Source organism: the organism of the source record quoted next, unplaced genomic scaffold (assembly GCF_019419815.1).
Source record: "Pyrus x bretschneideri cultivar Hongxiangsu unplaced genomic scaffold, Pyrus_bretschneideri_v1 Contig37, whole genome shotgun sequence".
Taxonomy (NCBI): Eukaryota; Viridiplantae; Streptophyta; class Magnoliopsida; order Rosales; family Rosaceae; genus Pyrus; species Pyrus x bretschneideri.
Window position 1 is genome coordinate 1,608,530 of NW_025999690.1, and position 25,539 is coordinate 1,634,068.

A 25,539-nucleotide genomic window follows, 5' to 3' on the forward strand; every position below is an offset into this window, starting at 1 on the left:
ATACGAGAAGCATAAGTTCCGCTGTCCGCTCTATAAGTTAAAAATTTCACAATATGCCTCGATAGGGCCAAGGCTCGTGCAGTCGCTAAAGCCAAAATGTACAACTATAGTGGTTACACAAACTCTTCTGCTTTCTACAAGAAGCATAAGTTCGGCCACCAACTCTATAAGTTAAAATTTTCACAATATACCCCGGGAGGGCCAAGGCTCATGAAGCCTCTAAAGCCGAGATTCACAACTATAGCAATTACACGGACTCGCCTGCTTCTTCCGGAGGCCATGAGTTCGGCCGTCGGCTTTATAAGTTAGAAATTTTTCATTTTTCCCTCATGCAGGTAAAACTCCCTAAGCATCAAAGCCAAGACTAAAAGCCTAAAGTGAAGATGTATGATCAACTACTTTATCAAAGAAATTAACCCAGCTGCTCGTCTTTTAGCAAATTTTTGCAAATCACCTCAAGCAGGTAAAGCTCACGAAGCCCCGAAGTCAAAATTAAAACCTAAGTGGCGATGTGGGATCAACTACATCATTGAAGCAGCTCATGCAGCTTCATCAACGGCCTACCTTCAGAACATGCCTGACATTGATCCCAAGATAGCCTGCCACAAATTACATGTCGACCCTGCTGCTAAATCGGTGATCCAAAAAAGAAGACACTTCGCTCAAGAACGAGTAGCGATTATTGAGGCAGAAATAGACAAGATACAGGAAGCTGGATTCATTGAGGAAATGGCATGGCTAGCCAACGTCGTGCTGGTAATGAAGAAAGAAAAGGGCAAATAGAGAGTGCGTAGACTACACCGACCTCAACAAGGCTTGCTCGAAAGATACGTTCCATGTCCCCCGAATTGACTTATTCGTGAACTCAATCGCAAGGAACCAACTGCTCAGCTTCTTGGACGCATATTCCAACTACAATCAGATCAACATATTCGAGCCCGACAAAGAGAAAACTATGTTTCTGATCGAGTGAGGCACTTACTGCTACAAGGTTATGCCTTTTGTTCTTAAGAACGCATGAGCTACCTATCAAAGGTTAGTACACATGATGTTCAAAAAGCAAATTGGGGTTACCATGGAGGTCTACGTCAACGACATCATGGTAAAAAGAAAGTAGTGGTCAGATCACCTTAGAAACTTGGCAGAGACATTCAATATCCTTAGGGAGTACGAGATAAAGCTTAACCTTACCAAATGCACATTTGGAGTTTCCTCAAGCTGATTATTAGGGTACCTCGTAACCAGCGAGGAATCGAGGCACATCCGAAGCAGATCAAACCAATCTTGAAGATGAAATCCCTTACTACCTTGAAGGAGATCCAAAGTCTAACCAGACGAGCAGCCGCTCTTAACCAATTCATCTCGCGGTCAACTGATCAATGCAAGCCCTTTTTCAAGGCCATCAAGAAGGCACAAAGAGAAAATTAGGGTGACTAGTGCAAGAAAGCATTTCAAGGTTTGAAGAGATATCTAACATCCCTTCCGCTATCCAAGCCAAAAGCAGCCGAGGAATTATACATATAATTGGCAGTCTCAAAGGTAGCAGTAACCTCTGCCCTCATACGAGAAGTGATGGAGGCCCAATTGCCAGTATTCTACACTTCTAAAGCTCTCCTTGATACAGAAACGAGATACCTGAGGATTGAAGAGCTAATTTTGGCGCTAATTATTGCAGCTCGAAAGCTCAGACCATACTTTCAGGCATATACAATTGTCTTTTTGACTCAATATCTCCTACGATCTATCTTACATGGTCCATACTTGCATGTGCATTTTCATCAAAAGAAAAGACGGTAGAAATTTGCATCCACAAATGTATTTCTTTTAACTAATATTAAGCTAATATTTTTTTTTTTTATATAACTTTGTGTCTAAATTTGAGTTTTTTTGGTTAAAATGTTTAACAAATATTCTATGACAATGTAATGTTAAATTAATTCAAAACAGTTCACATCAACGAAAATGTGCACCTATTCAAATAAGGCAGTTTTAATGAAAATGACCTAGCACTATTCATTCTTAACCAAAATGACATTTTGTGTATGAAAAATCCATAATGAATCAAGCTCTTTTCTTTATTTACTCTTATGCCATTATTTTATTATTGTAGCGAGGTCCACAATGATGTTGACATTTTTGTGTGGAAATACAGTATTTTACATGATGCTGTTCAACTTATGCTAATTTGCTGCCAACTCTTCATGCTTCCATCATGTTGTCGATATTATGTAGCTCTTCTTCTGTCAAACTATTCCATTACTGTTCATCATCTTCTACTAGCTCTGCATCTCTTTCTCTTTCTTTCACCTTTTAATACATATCTTCTGTTTCTCCTTTGAAATTTTGAGACTTCTAGTATGACTGATGACCGGCTTTCGACTTACTGTAAATATGCATTTCTTCTTCTTCTACTGCTAATATCATATCATACCTAAAATCTTCAAACTCATCTAAGGCAAATATTTGGATCCCTCAAAATTTTAGGATATTTTTGTATGAAGGAGTCCACCTGTGTAGAAAGATAAGGGATAGTCTAAAGGACTCTTCGTTAATCATGGCTATATGCCTAGCTTTCTCCTTATGCATATGTACATATTAATCTGGAGGACTACTAATAAAACTTATACAAATTTCCTTCCACTTTTCTAGATAATCTTCTGCCACTTTTATAAGTTTTTCAGGAAATAATTCTAGTTGGGAAATATGGTTAATGAATATTTTATCAAGATAGCCAAACTCTAATAGTAAGACTGTGATAACTTCTACCACATTATGCTTTTTCTGATGCTCATAACTAAAATGTCATGGTCTAAAATCTCTCATGTTAATCCTTGACATAGCTATGTTAACCTCTAATTTACAAATACAACTCTCTATACCATCACAAAGACATGGTAGATACATCTTTGTAATAATATTCATCCTTGATTTTAGATCAAAGATTGACTGATACAAAGCACATTGTAATTGTAATTCTTTCATGGACTGTGATGTTCTGCTCAGGATTTTATTTTGCATGTCTGGTGGCATTATTCTTAATTTTGCTTTTGAAATTTCTTCTAATAAAATGTCATCTAATATTAAGTCTAAAGGTCAATTCCTAAGAAAACTTTCATATTTTTCTTGTTTTTCTTTGTCACTCAATTGCTGATGCTGCTCATTATTTTGATGTTGCTCCATTTCAATGTCTTCTTTTAAGAGCTCAATCTTAATCTCTTCCATGGGCTTATTAGCCTCTTTTTCTTTATTCTTGTGCTGATCAGTTGTTTCCAAACTTATTTTCAATTCTCTTTTCAGGGTGTCACTTGCCTTTTACTGCATTCTAAGATATTGAAGTTCTTGATTCATTTTGGTAAACTTACTAAGTAATGATTCATGGCCTCTAGAAATGACTTGAAGGTTGTGCTCAAGGGAATAAATATGATGCCGGCTTTGATGGAAATTGAAATTAAAACTATTAAACTCCTGTTCTAAGGCTCGAATTAGTTTTTTATGACCTAACCTCATGTTTGGCTGCTTCATTTGGACGTTCCAAAAATTATCTAAGAGAACATGTTGCTTATCAGAGAGTTTTGTCACCCTTGTCCTATACCTCAGAGTTGAATTTCTGATTCCTTCAACAATATTGCCATTAAAATTGAAAGTGGGTATTGATGGTGATGTTGATCTGCTTATGCTATTTTGGAATCCATTGAATGTTGGAGGTCCATGGTGCATCATTATGCTATTGAAAGGTACTCTTACGCCTTGTGATCTTGTACTATTTGAGGATGATGGTCCACAATATTCCATTCATGTTCAAAGAATTAATCTTGATAAGATATCAGCTAATGTATTGTCATTACCTTTTATATGATCAAAAATTGGTTTAAAACCATTTCCTATAATTGAATCAACAAAATTAACTCATCTTCGGGTTGCCTGTTTATTAGCACGTATTTGGTTATAATGAGAAACTATATTTTGACAATCTATTCTAATCGTAAATACTTCATTATGTAAAAATAAAGAGAATGCTTCAAGTGAGTTAATTATTCTTAAAATTTCTAAAGTCTGTTGATGGTAATCTTGATTGTACATCACTAAATTTTCCTGATGAATATCTACAAACTTGTTCGTCAGACTTTGGTGAATCCTTATGCTTTTTCTGGTATAGTATACATGCCCATCCTAATGATGAAGCATCTGTTTCAACTATTTTGTAACTATTATCTAATGGTAATGTTAATGGCTTAAGTTTAGTAATTTCTTCCTTTATATTTTGAACTAATTTAATATTTTCACTATTAAAATACTTTTGTTCAGTTTTCCTAGTTTTACTGTGTAATACTACTATTTTTCTTCCTAAATCAGGGATAAAATTTCTTGCATAATTTAACAATCCTAAAAATGCTTGTAACTGTTTTTTGTCTTCTAACTTATCTAGAAATTTTAAGACCTTTTTGGCTATATGATCTTGTAATTGTATTGTACCTGACTTGATATACATTCCTAAAAATTCTATATCTTGCTCTTCTAATGCTATTTTATTTTTGCTAATTACAATTCCATTTTCGATAAATTCTTGTAAATCTATCTCTAAGTGCTTCCTATGTTCATTTCTATTTTTACTATGTACTAAAATATCATCTACATAAACACTACAAAATTTATCATATTTCTTGAAAATTTGGTCCATCTTTCTTTGAAAGATTAATGGAGCATTTTTAAGTTCAAATGGCATAACAAGTCGCTCAAAATGTCCTTCTGGACAAGTACAAGTTGTCCACTCAATTATTCTTCTACCAATCGTATTTTCCAAAATCCTGATTTACAATCAAATTTGCTAAAATATTTACTCTCTTGAATTTTATTTATAAGTTCATCCTTATTTGGTAACTTATAACTATCTTCATATGTATTATCATTTAATCTCTTATAATTATAAACTATTATAGCCTTACCTCTCCTTAATTCTGAATGTTTTCTCACAATAAATGTTATTGATTTATGTCTAGACTTCGAAGGTGTAATTACTTTTAAATTTAACAACTCTTTTATTTGCTGGTCAAACTCTTGTTTATCTAATAAACTACAAGACATATCGGTTATCTTAACGGTTAAATCTGAATTAATTATATCTAATTTTGCTAATATTTTATTTTTATTCCAATGCAACTGAGGGTCTTCTCCTATGATTCTAGTTGGTTCTGCTAATTGTAATAATTCTTCTAAACTTTTTGGTCTATCTAACTATAATATTTCTATACGGGTTTTTTCTTCTAAAATCGAATATTCTTGTTCAAATATTTCTTCATCAAGCTCTTCTATATTATGCTCATCATCTTCTTTTGAGTTTTTTAAATAATAATCATCTTGACTACTAGATTCTTCTATACTTATGCTTTTATATGCTTCTACAGTATTACTTTGGTCAGTTATTGTAATACCTCTTTTGAAAAATGTTATGCTAGGATTCATAAATAAAAAACCTTGTAAACTTTTTCAAAAATTTAAACCTAAAATGAATGGGTATGATCCTACTGGTAAAACAAATGTTAATGGTAAATTAAATTATTGTTTTCTACTTTAATAGACTCATTATTATTGCAATGTGTTAAGTAAACTGGTCTCTCATCAAATTGTGTTATTCTCATAGGTTTTGCTAATTTTTTTCTATATTTTTCTAGTACTAACTCTTCTCTTATGACACTCTTTGTACTCCTTGTATCTATCATAGATGTTTGTATCTTATGTTCTTTTGCTAATTCTATTTCACAGTTTATGGGTAATTAAAGAACTATTTTTTGGCTTTTCTATACTATAAACAATATTACCTAATATTTCAGTATTTTCTTGTCATTCTGCTGAATTAACTTCTAATAACCTATTACTATAACACTTTTCACATAATATTGAATATGTATTGTAGTATTTATTTGCAACCAATTTACTACACTTATGACATTTTTCTGGACAACCTAAATTAATGTATTTATATTCTTCTTCATGTTGTTCTTCTATGAATGCACACATATACTCTTCTAAATCACTATTTGTGCTACTTGAATCTTCCGAGTCTGAATCTATCATATTTATACTTTCTATACTATAAATACTCTCATTATCACTCAAATCATCTAAACTATATATTGACTGTATGTCTTCATCTTTTTTTAACTTAAACAACTCCATTAAATGTACTTTTTCTCTCTACTTACCTAATTTCAGATATTTAGGTCTAACTAGAATTTGTACATGCGCGTTGCTGTGGGATTGAAAACTATATGAAGGATTATGCGATTTCAATCTTCATAAACATTTACTGTCTAACATGATACTTATGGTATAGTTAAAGGTTTTATATGTTTCAGTAGTAATTAAGTCTACTCCTAATGCATCCACTTAAGAAAAATTAGCATTTAATGTCTCCAAAGGGAACCTTTCAAGAAAGTGGTTGAGACAAAGTTGTAACAAAAACTTAATGTGAATGAATGCAAATCGGAAGCCAAAAGTAAAATCCAAAACGATTACAAAATGGTAATAAAATGTTAGAGTTAACATTTAACAATTTAAAGGTTAAACCGGTTGAATATACATTGGGTAATCAAATTTATGCAATGAAAGATTAGAAACTGAGGATTATGGATTGTATAAAAGTCAAATAGAAATGGATGAAAAATGAAAAATGAAAAAATAGGAAGAAAAGGGTAGGCAGTAAGAAAACTAACAGAATATAGATATTGCAAAATGGTCAATATATTAAAAACTAAAGGTTTCAATAGATTATATACCTTGTACAAAAGACGAAATTGGAATGCTGGCAGTTGCTAAAAGAGAAGAAGAATGAGATGAGACGATGACATGTAGTATCTGATTGCAGGGACAAAATCTGCAGTCAACAAAGAAAATTAAACATAAAGTTTATATATAAATCGAACACTGAAATAAGAAGAAGAATAAATAGAGAAATGGGCCACACGGAGATAAAAAGGCTTACCAGAACTTGGTTGTATGCCAATTGAAAAAGATTGTAGGTCTCAACTCAAAGTATACTTAGCAGCATGTCCAAAAGATGTAAAAATAACATCAGAAAATATAAACACCATGGAAAACACACAAGTTGCAATAGGCTTACAAATGAAATCTTTATTTTGTCCAATGTAAATAAAAAAAGGTTAACAGTTGGTTGTTTACATACACAAAAAATATTCCTGGCATATGTTGGATCCTAGTACCTGGAACTACTTTTCAACCATAACCAGCATTGGGATACAAAAAATGGGGAAATGCTGGTTTATGTACAGGCAAAAAATGTTATGAAGTTCATACCAGAAACATATTTACATGACAGGGATATAACATAGATATTGTTTCATACATGTTAACAAAAAACTATCATCATTTTTTAGCGGTGGAGGTCCAACTTCTGTTGCTGTATTGTTCCCTTTCAAGAAAGCAATCTAGGGGAAAAAATGAATTAAGAGAGTTAGACGGCACTTAAATCCATGTTGTAAAAAAATTTTAGCAAAAAAATAGAAAACGAAGGTTAAAATATAATGACCTAGGTTTTTTTTGGAGGGGTACCATCTGGTTTTCCAACAGTTGGGGATGACTTCTTCTTGAGCAATTTGATGGGGACTTCATCGAACTCTCTTGGATCCGTGTCTGAAATTTGGTCTACTCCACTGTTTTAAATGAGGAATTAATGCTAAACAACATGACTACAGACAAATTTGAAATTTATACTTACAAAGGTAGTTATGGGACAAACCTTTGTTCACTGCCGGTGAAAAAAGCTCGCCTGATTGATTCCCTTTTTCGTTTAGATGATTGTTCATTGGGTTCAACCACTGAACTCGAAGATGAAACAGTGGTGGAAGACATTGTGATTTCTCTTGACAAAGGTTGTGGAGTTGCTAGCTGCATAGCTGTATCCTTAGTCACGTTATGAATGAGGATATCATTTGAATTAAAAACATTTCTCTTGTTGCTAAATCGCAAGTGAAAAAAAAATTTCTGTCCACTAAGCCTGAGAAATTCATTTGGCAACTGTTGTTGTTCCACTAGTCTTTGATTTAAGACCAAGTCTTTGCAAGGCATCCCAAAAAGCTTTTCACCAAATTTACCGATTATCAAAGCATTCAATTCATTTGTTTCATCTTCAAGAATGAGATTGACCTTGTACCTACATTTAGAAACTCAAGCTAATGAGATTTTTGAGAATCGTAGGTTTTCACAAACATAATAAGCAAAAAAGCTGAAACAAAACAGATTACAAATGTGGAGTAATGTTACATAATCATATGGCTATCATGTGTGACCAAATATGGGAAGACATAAAAAATAAAAAATAAATAAAAAAAAGGAAACAAAGAAAGAAATATTTTTGTCAGAATAGGAAAAAAACAATAAGATTTAGGTTTGTACAACTCAAGTTGAACAAAAAAATAACAATTTTTTTTCTTTTTTTAAAGAACACCATGTTTGGCAACCACTGCATATATCTATTATAAAATTGCTTTCATGATCTGGAATTTAAAAAAAAAAATTAAGTATGATCACATTAATTATTACACCAAAATTGTAAATTTTGCACACAGTATGAATAACCCTATATGTATTTATTTGTCTTAATTGGTTAATGAGAACAAACAACACGGTATCAAGAAAGAGTAAATTTTTTGATAGTGTAGCTTCAAATACCATGGCGTTGGATTTTGGTTTGGATGTTTTTGACAAATAAACTGTCCATTGGTTGGATCCTTTTGCATCTGTTTCACACAGTTCAGGCAAGCACTGTACCACCAGTTGAACCGTGTGTCCAAACACTTGATAGATGCTCTACACACAAATGTATCGTCCTGTGATATGTTTTGTCACATAGCCGTAACAGTGAGAACAACAATATAATTTAGTTTGATTAAAAAAGTTAAAATCCAATGGTAAGATTTTAAGAAAAGACAAAAAATAAAAGTTATGTTTTATACCTTATGCAAATCTGGATCCAAAAAAGCCAATTCATCAACTGTAACTTTTTTAGCACTTTGGAAAATCTGAGCTTTGTTTCCTTGGATTGCAGAGGGGGGAAGTATTTCCAGAGCTTCTTTACAATCAAAAAATCTGTAGGATTCAAAACATTTTATCAGTTTCACAATCATAAACAAACAAAAAAGACAGAAAATGTTTTGTACGTAAAAAAAATAGAGTTATTTTGTTTTAAAACAGATTATATACTCACACTGACTTATATGTATTCAGTTCGGGGATGTCTGGGTCAATAAAAAACAGAGATGAAGCAGTACTGCTCAAATAATTTTTTTCTGTGTGTTGCAACCACACCACAGAAAAAAAGATTAAGGAACAATATTAATGACATTAAGAAAGTTAAAAAACAAAAGACAATACAAAAGAGATGAAACAATTGGCTCATAACAGAATATCAATTACTTCATAACTGTTAATGAAAAACTAAACATGTTTAAATCAATTTAGCACACAAAACTGAATAAAAACAGAAATAAAGTAAGAAAACGACTAATAACAGTGACCAACCAGTGATAGATTGAGACATTTGTAAATTAACTGGCCAAGAAGGAAGGAAACATATAATGAGAAATTGGCTGAAAGAAAGGTAACAAAAGTTTAGGACGACAAAAGATCCAAATAATGCAAACAAAACAACATGTGTACACACCAAAATAAACAGAGTAAAAATAAGTTTTTAACAAAACGGAATACCGAGGTAGATCTTGACTTTCAAACTTGTGAAAACAACAATGATTGGCAAAAAAAATTCCTCTGCTGACGAAGAAGAAAAAGCTTCGGCAATGTCTGCCCACAACGTTACTGTTAGTTCCTCTTTTCTGTAGATAAAGAAACGACAAATAAATTTTTGACCTTTTTATACCCGCAAAGCAACAAATATTGAAAACATTCTGTAAGAATAGGGATAAGAAGTGAAAAATAACCTAATATTTTGGATAACCACATCACACTTGTACACAACCCTTTGATTAATCTGTTTAGGTTCCAGCTGTTGCAGAGCGCTTATACAACCAATGACATCTTATCATTTAAAAAAGAAACACATGCACATTATTAAACTCCATTTTAGGAAGTAAACACACACTTTAAGCCACGCATATGCACATAGATATTAACAGTACTTGTGAGGATGTCAACTTTGTTTAAGCGAGGGTAAAGCTTGTTATAGTCTTGCAGGAAAAATCAATGGCGAGGGATGGGTGGAAACACACTTGCTAATTTTCGGAAAGCTGTCTTCGAGGTGAACAAAACCTGAGTTTCATGCAACACCACCTTGTACTGTCCCCTAATTTTAATAGTTCAAAATTCTGTGATTTCATAGCATGCACCAGCTTCAATTTTTGAAGCCATGACATCATAATCAACATCGAATGTAGAGGCCTCAACTGCATGTTGCTTCACATCGTATTAAAAAAGAGGAAAAAAAAAGTCAAAAAATCAATTAACAAATAAATGAAAACACAAATTATACACTCGACAACACATACAATATGAGATGAATCAAATTGTTACCATGAGTAAATATAAGGAATGAACACAATTAAATTATTTGGAACAAAATCTAAAAAAAATTCCATCAACACATAAAAGTTTACAACAGAAAACACCACATGGTAAATATAAGGAAAGAAAGGCAAATTGAGGAAAACATAGGTGATGCACACATTTTGCTGATCATAACATATCTAAGTCTAACCTTCTAACATGTAAAAAACCATGGTAGCATAAACATTATCTAGTGAGTTAATAGTTGTTGATTCGAGCTTTGGGTAAAATAATTAGACAGTTATTTCTCACCATTTCATCAACCAATATACAGTGCAGGTTTGTGTACTTTTAAACAATCCCTGGAATCGTCGATTTCCAAATCCTGCATATCTTAATTCTGATTTTGTCCTCCTTTGTATATGGTCTTAATTGATTAATAGGAGTTGGGCGCACGCTTTCCATTTATCCTATCAAAAGGGAATTTCAACCACACATCAGAAACTCCCACAAAACTACAAAAAGAAAAAAATGACAAAAACTATAAACGATCCATACTTTATTCACCATCACTAATGACAAAAACTATAAACCATCACTAATAGCAATAGCTACAACAATGAAATCGCGAAGCTAAGGACCACACGAAAAAGAAATGGCAACAACAAAATTCCAGACACTAAGACTGCACATAGACCACACTCGACCGAGCTCTAATCAAACAGAATTCATTTTAAATAAAACCTATACATAAGAAACTCACACAACCAAAAACCAAACTCTGTCTCATTCAATCCCTCACAAAAACCCATAACAGCAGGAAAAGTAAAAAATTTGAAAAACTCACATAGTTTGCTATCTTTGACGAAGCTAAATTTTCTGAACATGAGACAATGGCGGACAGCGACAAAACACAAATTCGTCAACAACGAAAGGAGAAAACGGTGAGTGAAAGAAAAAAAAGGTTTGAGAGGGACAGAGAAGACCAAAAGAAAGCAGGAAACGGAAAGTGGAAGAAAAAAAGGTCTGAGAGAGACAGAGAAGAACAAACGGGAATTAAAAGATGAAAAGGAAAAGCCAAAAGAACCAATCGACGATGATCAACACGTGGATGGGACAATCCCATCCTTTCAGTGTACCGAGAAACAGAGAGTAATGAAAAAAAAAAAATAAGGAAAACAAAGAAGACACCAAGGGGCATTTAAGCCATTACATCGCTGGTGTACAGGTTCGAGGTCAGGATCGAAAAACGATAGAAAAGCAGAAATGGGTATGGAAACGGAACAAAAAGTAGGATGGGTATAGGGTGAGAAGCAAACCTCACGATGACCAACACGTGGTATGAGAGAGGCCCCGTTAAATTCACTGTGTATTACATTTTTTTAATATTTTTTCTGTCTTTCCACCAGCCATACATGGGTTGAAAAAATTAAGAAGGTATAAATATTTATTGTTTGTTGTGCCACAAACCACGTGGTCCTGTTTTAATCATATTTTTTTTGTTCTCCCAATAGCTATACATGGGTTTAAAAAATTAAGAAGGTATAAATTTTTATTGTTAATTGTGCCACAAACCACGTAGCACTGTTTTAATCACATTTTTTTTAATATTTGTTTTGTTTTCCCAACAGCTATATATGGGTAGACAGGGAGAGCAACAGTCAAACAAAATAAGGAAGCAAACAGAAAATTCCATAAGACACAACCCAAATAGAGGTTGACTGGATGATGGACGTGTGGAGCGAATGGGTAAAACAATCATTCGACTATACAAATGTGGAAACAGCAAGAGAAACAGAGCAAAAACCGAGGGGCATTTCCGCCCTTTTACTATTGCTAAACAGTGACTTCCCACCAGCCATACATGGGTTGAAAAAATTAAGAAGGTATAAGTTTTTATTGTTAGTTGTGCCACAAACCACGTGGTCCTATTATAATCGTATTTTTTTTAATATTTTTTTTGTTCTCCCAATAGCTATACATGGGTTTAAAAAATTAAGAATGTATAAATTTTTATTGTTAGTTGTGCCACAAACCACATGGCCCTGTTTTAATCATATTTTTTTTGTTCTCCCAATAGCTATACATGGGTTTAAAAAATTAAGAAGGTATAAATTTTTATTGTTAATTGTGCCACAAACCACGTAGCCCTGTTTTAATCACATTTTTTTAAATATTTGTTTTCTTTTCCGAACAGCTATATACGGGTAGACAGGGAGAGCAACAGTCAAACAAAATAAGGAAGCAAACAGAAAATTCCATAAAACACAACCCAAATAGAGGTTGACTGGATGATGGACGCATGGAGTGAATGGGTAAAACAGTCATTCGACTGTACAAATGTGGAAACAGCAAGAAAAACAGAGCAAAAACCGAGGGGCATTTCCACCCTTTTACTATTGTTGAACAGTGACTTCCCACCAGCCATACATGGGTTGAAAAAATTAAGAAGGTATAAATTTTTATTGTTAGTTGTGCCACAAACCACGTGGTCCTGTTTTAATCGTATTTTTTTAATATTTTTTTTGTTCTCCCAATAGCTATATATGGGTTTAAAAAATTAAGAATGTATAAATTTTTATTGTTAGTTGTGCCACAAACCACGTGGCCCTGTTTTAATCATATTTTTTTTTGTTCTCCCAATAAATATACATGGGTTTAAAAAATTAAGAAGGTATAAATTTTTATTGTTAATTGTGCCATAAACCACGTGGCCCTGTTTTAATCACATTTTTTTTAATATTTGTTTTGTTTTCCCAACAGCTATATACGGGTAGACAAGGAGAGCAACAGTCAAACAAAATAAGGAAGCAAACAGAAAATTCCATAAGACACAACCCAAATAGAGGGTGACTGGATGATGGATGCGTGGAGTGAATGGGTAAAACAGTCATTCGATTGTACAAATGTGGAAACAGCAAGAGAAACAGAGCAAAAACCGAGGGGCATTTCCACCCTTTTACTATTGCTAAACAGTGACTTCCCACCAGCCATACATGGGTTGAAAAAATTAAGAAGGTATAAATTTTTATTGTTAGTTGTGCCACAAACCACGTGGCCCTGTTTTAATCGTATTTTTTTAATATTTTTTTTGTTCTCCCAATAGCTATACATGAGTTTAAAAAATTAAGAATGTATAAATTTTTATTGTTAGTTGTGCCACAAACCACGTGGCACTGTTTTAATCATATTTTTTTTTGTTCTCCCAATAGCTATACATGGGTTTAAAAAATTAAGAAGGTATAAATTTTTATTGTTAATTGTGCCACAAACCACGTGGCCCTGTTTTAATCACATTTTTTTTAATATTTTTTTGTTCTCCCAATAGCTATACATGGGTTTAAAAAATTAAGAAGGTATAAATTTTTATTGTTAATTGTGCCACAAACCACGTGGCCCTGTTTTAATCACATTTTTTTAATATTTGTTTTGTTTTCCCAACAGCTATAAACTGGTAGACAGGGAGAGCAACAGTCAAACAAAATAAGGAAGCAAACAGAAAATTTCATAAGACACAACCCAAATAGAGGGTGACTGGATGATGGACGCGTGGAGTGAATGGGTAAAACAGTCATTCGACTGTACAAATGTGGAAACAACAAGAGAAACAGAGCAAAAACCGAGGGGCATTTCCGCCCTTTTACTATTGCTGAACAGTGACTTCCCACCAGCCATACATGGGTTGAAAAAATTAAGAAGGTATAAATTTTTATTGTTAGTTGTGCCACAAACCACGTGGCCTTGTTTTAATCGTATTTTTTTAATATTTTTTTTGTTCTCCCAATAGCTATACATGGGTTTAAAAAATTAAGAATGTATAAATTTTTATTGTTAGTTGTGCCACAAACCAGGTGGCCCTGTTTTAGTCACATTTTTTTTTAATATTTGCTTTGTTTTCCCAATAGCTAGACACGGGTAGACAGGGAGAGCAACAGTCAAACAAAATAAGGAAGCAAACATAAAATTCCAGAAGACACAGCCCAAATAAAGGATGACTGGATGATGGATGCGTGGAGTGAATGGTTAAAACAGTCATTCGACTGTACAAATGTGGAAACAGCAAGAGAAACAGAGCAAAAATCGAGGGGCATTTCCGTCCTTTTACTATTGCTGAACAGTGCCGAGTTCAACTGAGTTTTAGTAAATATAATGTGTCCAGCTTCTCCACTTGAATAACATTTACAGCTACTCTTATATTTTGGTGTTTTATATTTTCTAATCCAAGGTCTACCACTTCTTTTCCTAAATTGTTTAGGAATGTATTTTCTCTTTCTGTATGTGCTTGAAGGTCTTATGCTGAAATTCTTATGTTGTTTGTATGGTTTGTATGATCTATATTTCTTTTTGTATGTTTTCTTATGCTTATTTTTCTTATGACAGCCATACTGTTATGGTAAATCTATATTTTTACAACTCATATAAATTTGTTTCCTAATTTGTCTCTTAGCTTTTATTTGACTACACTCTTGTCTAAGTATATCTTATAATGTTGAATTCTAGGTCCTATTGCAATATCATTTTTCTTTGGATGTTTTTGCCATTCATTCCAAATCTTTTCACCTATTTGTCCTTTTATTTTTGTCATATAAGTATTTAATAATCTAATATCACTAATTCTACATGTTCTTCCTATATATTTAAAGAAATCTATGGTATATTCAGCTATATACTGTAAATCACAAATTTGAAATTATTCTAAATTTTTAATTGCTCTTTTTTTTTGTTTTTGTTCACTTTTGTCATCTAACCTATTATGATCTAAAAATTCTTGTTTAATCAAAGTAACAAAACCATCAATATTAAAATGTGTTTTGGCTGCCTGATGCTGTTCTAGATTTTGGACTTTCCATGACTGGAATTAGTCAAAAACTAAACCATCTAAAGTATGCTCAAAATAATCTAACATATTTTGTGAATTACTAAAATCTAACATTAATGCTGCATGTACCCAACCTTTTTCCCATCTCTCAATCGTTCTTTCCCAATCTTGTAGATCTACACTATCTAAGTTTAATATATTACCTGCTATATTAATTTGTTCTAAACCTCTCAAATATGGAATCCTATTTTTTCTAGGTTTTATCATGCTTTCTTCTATGTGGTCTACTTGTGCTCCTTCATTATAGTGTTCATTTGTTGGTCTCAAAAATTGTTGATCAGTTCCACTTGCGTGTCATAGATTTGGATTTTCTACTCTTGATGTACTACTTTCTTCTACTGGATTACATTCTACTTTGCATTCTGCTCTCAATTCTAATAATTATTATATTATTTTGATCCTAAAATATGTTCTACTCCTATTTCTAAAATTAAAATCTTCATCTCTTCATCTGAAATTCTATGTAGTCATAAATCATATGTATTATATTTTTCTAAGTATTCTTCTTCATCTAAATGACCAATATCTTCTATAATTTTATCTACAATATGATCGAAATTTTGCTCAACTAAATTAATATCTAAATTATCAAAAACCATATGAATACTCTCATTTTCGATCTCCCTTTCATCCTCTTCTATTTTTTCTAGTTGCTTGTAATTACTAAACCTAATTATTGTTTGACCTGTACTAGTTTCATATATTTGTATTTTATCTGGTTGTCTATTTTTTGCTACTTGTAAATTAGGTAATGCTCACTGAGTTCCTTCTAAAAAGTTATTATAAACGGCTTTTGTTTCTATTATATTTACATGTTTACTACCAAATGTTTGAACAAAAATTTGAAATTCTAAATTAAACTTATGATTATATCTATCAGACACTTTACCAATATACATTAAGCTAATACACAAATTTTTATACTCTCCTTTAATATTATAATTTTTTTGTTCTTATGCTTACTTTAATATATTTACTAAATTCATTAATTATCATAACATAGTTTGGAATACAACCTATGACTGCTAAGTTTGATCTTAAGTCTACTTCAGCTGTTGCTATTGCTGCTTGTTGATGATTATCCCATCTATCATCATATATGTATACTAAAGCTTTTGTGCCTACTTGTGCCCTAATTAATTCTGCTATTCCAATTAATATTGTTCCTATATGAATTTGACTAAATTGTGATTTTCTCAAATGAATAACTGTTTCCTTATTAATTAAATTAAGTGTAACATATTTATCAATATAGCTAACTTCATGTTGAATAATACTACTTACAATTCTACTTCTATTTTCAAATAAACCTAATTGATACAAATTATATTTATTTTTTTTGTGTTCTCTCAAAACCTCTTATAATAAATTATTGTGCCTCTTCTTTATTTGGATAAATATCTTCAGCTTTAACTACTTCTTTTCCTTTTTTTCCTAAAAAGTTTCATTTTCTGTTATCAAAAGGATTTAGCTTAGGTCTTCTATTATTATTTGCACTTAAAGTTAAATTTTCTAATTTATCTAGCAAAGATGGTGGAAATGATGAAGACGCGTTATGTAAAACTTGGTTTATTTCTGCTATTTGTTCTTCAACTTGATCTAATTTTTCAACCAAACTTAAAACTAATTGAATAATTAAATTATTTTGGCTAATGGGAATATTACTACTGGCTACTTGTGTTGGAAAATCTATTAAACCTACTGATTATTTGTCTAGCTTACTAATTTCTTTCAAAACTTGAATATATTTTCTGCTAGTTCTAGAATCAGTCATTAAACTAATATTCTATCTATTTTATTATGCAATTTATCTACTTGTTCACTCAACTCTTTGTGCAATAATTGAATTTTATGAACTTCTAATTTCAACTACTCAACTATTTCTAGTGATCTAAGTTCTACCAGATTCCGACGGCAGGCCCGGTTAAATAGTTGGATGACCATTATAACAACTAGATATAAAACCTTACACATCGAACTCAACATGTTTCAACATGACGGCCACTCACAGTACAAGTATAAGGCCTTAACGGCTAAACCCAGAGATATCCTGGTTAATGTCCAGTTATTTGTATGACAAGCATTCAACTATAACAGAGTGCTCAAACAAAGAATGATCGTCATTTTAGTAGGTTAATAATATAACTACAATAGTGTTTTCCTGTTTTGGACTAGAAGTCTACTTAAACAAACACACTAAAGAAAGAAAAGAAAACTTACTTAAGGCTTGGAGATTGCTTGAATATGTACACTTGAACTTTTATTGATATATAGAATGTTTACAAAGAGAAGTGTTTACAAAGAACTGTTTACAAGGGATACTGGGAAGGTTTTTGGATGCTTGAGTGTATGAGGATTGAAGGATGTTGTGAGTATGGTGTGTCTCTGCTGTGTTGTTTCGTGTGTTCTACATGGGAGGAAAAGCTTCCTTATATACAAAAGCTAGTTCCTAAACAACAAAATAATTTTCAATATTTACAACTTTTTGGACAACACACTGTTTCTGAAAGCTGACTGACTTGTCTTTGTTTTGATAAAGGTCATGTGAATCCATGTTGTCTTGGTTGCTGCAATGTTTGCCACCTTAATTTTAGCATTCCAATGTAATCTGAAAGTGTTAGTCTTATTTTCTCTTCTTTTGGATGTATTCCTTGGTGAATTCATGTGAACTTTACTGTGATCATTGCTGAATACTGTGCAACCTTGTACATATGTGTGAAGGCTAGGATCGGCATTTTTGGAAAATTTTGTCCTGATGATTAAAAAGAAAGTTTTTTGGGGTTTTTGGTTAGTTTTCCATTCAAACAATCACATAAAATCGTAAAAACTCAAATTTAGGAATTCTACTATAAGGGCTCTTCCATTGAAGACAATATTCCTTTAGGGACACAAAAATTCACTTAAAGTACTCAAAGGTGGTGGTGAGAGTCCCTAAATAGAGACTCCCTGAGCATCTCCAATGCTAGTCCTCAAAGTTGTCCTTACCACCATATAGACCTTATAAATGGGGAATAAAGCTCTCCAATGCACCAAAAGTATAGGACTCATTGGATACATGGGGCAAGTCCTCACATATAGGGACAATATAAGGATCAAAGTGGTGGAGTCTAGTGAAAATTTTGAGTGAAAAACTTGGCCCACCCTTGTGCATATTTCTTGTTCTGTGCAATTGCATGCATGGGTCCCATTGATTTGTTTTCCTTTGTTTATTGAAGGGAAATCAACAGTCCTAATAACTTTTTGAATTTTTATTTTTATTTTTACTATTTAGATCAACAGTCCTAATAACTTTCAATTTTTTTAGTCCTTAAATTTAGGGACTATACTATAAGAACACTCCTATTGAAATTAGTATTCTTTTAGGAACTAGTATATTCCTGTTGAGCCCCTAAATAGTGGTAGTGGGAGTCTCTAAATAGGGAGGGACTCCAATTAGAAATGCTATCACTTACTAACTTAACTTTTGTGTCCCTGAAAGAATATTGTCTCCAATGAAATGGTCTAATAGTATTTTTCTTTATTGTAAGTGAGGTCTTGGATTTGATTATCGCTAAAAGCGAATTTGAGCTACTTTATTGCTAACCTTTTAGGAGGCTTAACTTACTCTTCCTTCATTTTAATGTAAATAATGTCGTTTGTCAAAAATAAAATTTAATATTTTTGTGGATATTTCGACAAAAAATTCAAATTCTGACGGCAAATATTATTCAGAGAAACGTAAATCTTAAGGTCGGGTTAGCACATTGACGATTCCGCGGGCCCACCGTTTGTAATGTATTCCGTGCCAAAGAACCAGAGCCTGCTAAACTCATTTTAAATTCAGAAAAACTCAACTCAGATCAGATGGACCAACGCTAAATTGCAAGTGGGCCCCCACCCCCCCAATAGGGGTATAATTGGAAAATCAAATATTAAAACGACACTCAAGTTGCCAGCCTTCTCGGTCAATCAACCATACAAAGAAACTGAGCTCAGTCTGCACTCTCAGAAATCAGAGAGAAGAAAAATGGGGGAGACGAAGACCGTACATTCGCCATTGGTGACGTACGCTTCCATGCTATCGCTGCTTTCGCTCTGCCCTCCCTTTGTAATTCTACTGTAAGCTCTGTAAATCTTTCGTTTTGCTTTTTTGCTTTATTTTTTCTGGTTTTACTTGTTTTGTATGAAAAACGAAATGAGTTTTGCATTTCATTGCGTTCGGATTGAATTTTTTCGAGGATGGTGGTATGGGGAGTAATGGGTTTTCGTTATTCTTTGGTTTTGTGGGGAAAATAGGATGATTGAATCCGAATCTTGTATTGGTTTTTCGTTTTCTTGTTTGTTTCCATGGAAAATTTTAATTTTCTGGGAGAATATGATGTCTTGAGCTCGAAATATGCTTACTTCTCTTCGTTATTCCCTAAGCTTTTGAAGAATTTGTCCTCTATATTAAAAGTTTGGGGATTTGTAGTGTTGATGTTGAAAGAAAGAGATGCTGTAGTTTCAGATATTAAATTTTAAATTTATAAGAACTGTGAGATTATGAAATTTTGAATTATACAAAGTCACTTAAAGTTTTTATGTCGTGTAGATGCATTGATAGTGTGATTTATTATTATTACTCATTTTCCATAATCCCTGTTTCGATAATGAGAAGATGCAGACAAAGAATCTGAATTTGAAACTTTTAAAGTTTTAGATTTTGCTTAGTTGGGACGCTGTAAATTACTTAGCAGAAGTAGAGCTAAACCAATAAATAAACTGTTGAAACTAAACAAAACAAAGTGTATATGAGTAAAAACGTTTCAGAATTTGGAGCACCTTATCAATTTATCAATGTACATGCCATGTACTGCTACATGGTATCAATGTAATTATTATGATGGTTATGAATGGTTGAACTCAGAATCTGATACTTAATGCAGATGGTATACAATGGTACATGCTGATGGCTCCATTTTGCAAACTTGGGATTACTTGAGGCAGCATGGACTGCAGGGGTTTATCAAAATATGGCCAATACCTACTGCCACTGCATGGAAGATTATTGCCTGTTACAGTGCCTTTGAGGCTGCACTTCAGCTTCTTTTACCTGGAAAAAGGGTTGAGGGGCCAATATCGCCAGCTGGGAATCGACCTGTCTACAAGGTGCTGGATACTCGATTTCTATGTGTCAAAATTGCTTTGCCAAAGTAATCATAAAAATATGATTTCCAACTCCTATGCCAATCTCGAGTTATATATATATTGAATGTTCTGGATCCTTTGGCCTTGTAAAAATCACTAGATATAAAAATTGTATAACTTAAAGCATTTTCTTGTCATTTTTTCTGCACCTGGACTTGCAGAAATGTAAAAGTATTAAATTAATTACTGTTGACAGTTATGGAAACATCTACTACTCGTTCTGGATGGTTCTATATGCAAATTCTTTCCCTTTTCTAATGTAACTTGTGCATTTTGCAGGCAAATGGTATGGCGGCCTATTTTGTAACGTTGACTACCTACCTTGGCCTTTGGTGGTACATACTTTCTCCGTCAATTCATTGTTTCCTATTATGAATGCCGCACATTCTTGAGTTCACTTTCCTAGAAATTCTATCATTTTCGGAATTATTGAGTTATTGATGCGGTGGCCTTGTAGCACCAAAATGTTTGCTAGTGCATTTGATGTTTTTCTATGTTAAATTTCAGGTTTGGGATATTCAACCCTTCAGTTGTTTATGATCATCTGGGAGAAATATTTTCTGCCCTCATTTTTGGAAGCTTCATCTTTTGTATTTTCCTGTACATAAAAGTGAGGGTTTATAATTACTCCAAAATATAAGTTTTCTGCATCTTATAATCATTTTTTTTTACACAAACACGTTATGTTTGCAAGGGCCACGTGGCACCATCTTCCACTGATTCTGGATCTTCTGGGAATGCAATAATTGACTTCTACTGGGTAAGTTTCATTTTTCCTGTTTTCCATCTATTATGTTCCCTGCCACACAATTATAAGCATGGATAGACCTTTTAGTTTAATGGAATATATACCCTGTTTTAACTGAATATCCTTAGAACGTTCACATTTGGTGTGGGTCACTCTTTATGTGCTAAGTTGGACAGTGTGACTATGCCTTGTTACTTATTTTTTTCAAGATATCTGTTATATCCATTAACTCATACTAAATAGCCCATATAAAAAGTGATTCTTTCAATAAGCCAAATAGTTGTGTTATCTGTGATCTATCTGAGCAAACGAGAGCAGTTCAAAATGCACACATAGCTGTAATTGTGGTTTCAATCAGATTCTTGATGTACTTTATCAGAATGAATAAGTCTGTCCCAAGAGAATTTGTGCTAGTATCACGGTCTTGCTTTATTTGGCCCTTGTGCTGCAACACTCTAACTTAAACTCACGAACCTGAAGATTACTTTTTGATAATATTGAATTACTGGATTACCTTGGTATCTCTTTTAATACAAATCATCCTGATTAGATGTGATTTTTGTGTTGTATACTATTTTTTTTCTTACTCTCTGGTAGTTGATTAGTTGGATCGACTTCTTCTCCAGATTTTGTTGTACTCCCTCTGTTTGTTTTGTAAAATACCTTTTTCCTTATAAAAAGAAAACTAATTACTTTGACTACTTCAATAGATTGTAAAGCATATCTTCTTCCATTTAAAATTATTGTTGTGTGACTGAGCTATTAATAAGAAAAAAAAAATCTGTTTTTTGTTGGATATGACCTGATGTATAAAAAGTATTAGTCACTCTTCGTTTTTCGTAGGGCATGGAGCTGTATCCTCGAATTGGTAAATACTTTGATATCAAAGTTTTCACAAACTGCAGATTTGGGATGATGTCTTGGGCAGTTCTTGCTGTGACCTATTGCATAAAGCAGGTAATTCGTCTGAGATTTTTTTTCTGTCCTTACCGTTTAGGTCCAACATTTTCACTTTAGTCGATATATTTCTAAATTCAATAAATTACCGGCTACCATTGTAGTTTGTTAACGTTAACATTGTTGTCCACATTTACCTTTCTGACACAGAAAATCTGTGTGCCGAAAGGGCCATGATCAAGAGTGTACTTGTTCACCTCTATTTTAAATTATGTCATCCATATTTTATCTGATATCAGATTTTCGTTTCTTGTTTTACCAGTATGAAGTTAATGGGAGAGTAGCTGACTCAATGCTTGTGAATACTATATTGATGCTGGTGTATGTCACAAAGTTTTTCTGGTGGGAGGCTGGATACTGGAATACAATGGATATTGCACATGATCGAGGTTCACATATGCTCTACCTTTTACTTTTTCTCCCACTGTTTAGATGTTGGCATGCCCAAGACTAACCATCAGATGTGATAATATTAACCTTAACGTTTCAAGGTTAATATTTCACCTTAATGAAATGGTGGTCTTTTCGGGGGCTGATTGTCTTGATATTTGATTACCACTAGCCTGGTATTTACCATGTTTTTATGGTGAACTACTGGCTACTATAAATCCCATCTCTTTGCAAGTCCAAGATTTTCATGCTGACTATCGTCATATTTGTTCTTATCCTTGTAGATTGACCCATAGTAATGTAACTTTCTCAATCATGGTTTCCTCATCCTTCACTTGGTTCAGTTCATGCTTCATCTCACAATGGTTCATTGTACTTTTGTCTCTGGCAGCGGGATTTTATATTTGCTGGGGTTGCTTGGTCTGGGTTCCATCTATTTATACTTCTCCCGGCATGTACCTGGTCAACCATCCTATAAATCTTGAAACTCAGGTATAATCTTGATATGCGGTTTGCCCAATTTTTTGAAGTTATGAGTCACATTAGTAATTTAGTAGTAAACGTATTTGGTTATGAAGGTGTTTTCTAAGTTAGTTGACTAGTGATTTCCTTATTTTACAAGGCTGGCTTTTACTTTACGTTTTTGCCTTTTAGGTCACATTTTCTTTTTATATAGGGGTTGTAACGAATGGTGGATAGTTATTAACTTATTATGTACACTCCTGGTTCTAAAAGTTCAATGAGCATGGAAAGAGAAGGATTAACCTTTAGACTTCGGCCATTGACCAAAAAAATTAACCATTGGAGTTTGGTTACTGGTTAGGTTGTTTGTATGAATATTGTGAAATTTTCTTAATGTCAAAGAATTTATATGCCTTGCATTTGGTTTCATTGCATCATGCACAAAATTGTGATAAGGTCTTGTCCTTATGCGAGTCAAGGTATTTTCAGAATTTGAGAGGACTATGCTGAAAAAGTGAAATCCAGTGGACCTCCGATGAATAAAAAAGACAAATGGGAAAAAACAATTCCGGTGCAAGAAAGAGAAGAACGGATAAATAAAAACTTTAGATAGTAAAAAATCTGGCTGCAATTCTGGCAAATATGAATCAACTGATTTTTACGATGTGTGAAACTTCTCAGCTGAGTCATTTATCTTCTTCTCTTCCTATCATTGTTTGTCACGTTTCTGACAATCTCCAACCTCCTGTTCCAGCTAGCACTTTTTATTCTGGTGGCCGGGATCCTTTGCATATACATCAACTATGATTGTGATAGGCAAAGGCAAGAATTTCGGAGAACAAATGGCAAATGCTTGGTTTGGGGGAGAGCTCCATCGAAGGTGTTTTTTCTCATGAAGTTTATCATGTGACTCATTGTATGCACAGGTTGAGATTATTTTGGCTGACATAAAAGAGATTTGCCCATGTCAGATAGTTGCTTCATACACTACCACATCCGGGGAAACAAAGACGAGCCTTCTTCTAACCTCAGGATGGTGAGAATTTCAACTCTCTTTTAATTACAACACCTCTGTGCACACGCATATAACTGAGTATTTCTGTAACTTCTTTTTGTCGCACAATGGGAGTGAGTTGAGCCATGCTTTTGTTGGTATGCTTCTCGTGTTTGCACATTGCCTATCCTAATTCATGCATGTGCTAGATTTAAAAAGAGAACAGTTTTGAAATCATTGCTGAGTGTATTGCTCTACTGCAGGTGGGGTTTATCACGTCATTTCCACTACGTGCCAGAAATATCAGCTGCCTTCTTCTGGACTGTTCCAGCTCTTTTCAATCATGTAACCATTTTTGCTTAGTGTTTTATTGTTGATTTTCTGGACTGTTCAGAAATCCACAGAATCTAGCATGCTTCAGTTTCCTGCCGTTTAGCTGAACTTTTTCCTTGTTTTCCTGCAGTTTCTACCATACTTCTATGTGGTTTTTCTGACAACCCTTCTGCTTGACCGAGCCAAGAGGGATGATGACCGATGTCGCTCCAAGTAAGCAGATACAGATTCCTGTTGTTATATAGTATGCATTCTTGGGGAATCCACAAAAACTGAAATGACCTCTATTGGTTTCAAAATGAAGTACCTAAGTTGTAAAAGCCATAAAAAAATGAAACAGTTCCAAGCATTTCATGTAATTTTGACTGAGATTCTGACGAGGAGCATTTGCAGGTATGGCAAATACTGGAAGTTATATTGTCAGAAGGTTTCCTACAGGGTCATCCCCGGAATCTATTGAAGAGTCGGAATCCTGTTCGCATCGACGAGGGTGCGAGGTTGAACTCGCTTTTTCTGCTCAAAGCTCATTTGGTGATTTGAGAATGCTGTGTACGATTGCTTTGGGGATGTAAGTTTTGGTGTATTGTGGTATTGGTCTTGTCGACTGTCCAAGGAAGCATTAGTTTTGTATTTGCTTATGAATATGTCATGTACAAGTTCAGGCTTTTTTGTTTTCATTAATTGCCATTAATTATAAATTACCACTATACCTGGACTTGGGTATACAAGGAAGGGGTTTGCTATCCACACCTTTCTTTACTTCTCACACACCCTTTGTTGATTTCTGTTTTTTTATTTTCTTCAATTCATTCGATCCGACGACCGAAAATTAAAAGAGTGAAAAGTAAAAAGAGCTGTGGATATCACACCCCTGCAAGGAAATGAAAATAGAGCTATGCTAGCAGGACTTACCTCCTCTCCAACTATTTCTCTATTTCTCCATTCGGTAGGGTTTTTGGCCCAAGCACTTATTCGGTGAGAAGAAACTAATCCAATTTGAAGTTGATGTTTATACGGATTGATCATAGAAGAAAATTTTGATTCGTTCCATTCTGATTAAGCTTCCTTCCTATTAATCTGGAAGTTCTTTTCAAATAC

General features: G+C 33.5%; 1 protein-coding gene across 1 annotated transcript; it reads left to right on the forward strand.

Moving 5' to 3' along the window:
• Positions 1-19,330: 19,330 nt before the first annotated feature.
• LOC103937156 (7-dehydrocholesterol reductase) lies at positions 19,331-25,148 on the forward strand. The gene is made up of 13 exons (XM_009347067.3): positions 19,331-19,489; positions 20,296-20,518; positions 20,837-20,892; positions 21,065-21,167; positions 21,252-21,317; positions 22,149-22,262; positions 22,525-22,651; positions 23,044-23,144; positions 23,869-23,994; positions 24,086-24,150; positions 24,372-24,453; positions 24,572-24,654; positions 24,835-25,148. Exons 1-13 carry the CDS (start codon positions 19,398-19,400, stop codon positions 24,899-24,901), a joined length of 1,305 nt encoding a protein of 434 aa, XP_009345342.1. The 5' UTR covers positions 19,331-19,397; the 3' UTR covers positions 24,902-25,148.
• The last annotated feature ends 391 nt before the right edge of the window (positions 25,149-25,539 follow it).

Coding starts and splice junctions, on each gene's coding strand:
- LOC103937156 (XM_009347067.3), top strand. CDS start 19,398: ATGGGGGAGACGAAGACCGTACATTCGCCATTGGTGACGTACGCTTCC. Junction 20,893..21,064: donor ACCTACCTTGGCCTTTGGTG/GTACATACTTTC, acceptor GTTAAATTTCAG/GTTTGGGATATTCAACCCTT. Junction 22,263..22,524: donor TGACCTATTGCATAAAGCAG/GTAATTCGTCTG, acceptor TTGTTTTACCAG/TATGAAGTTAATGGGAGAGT.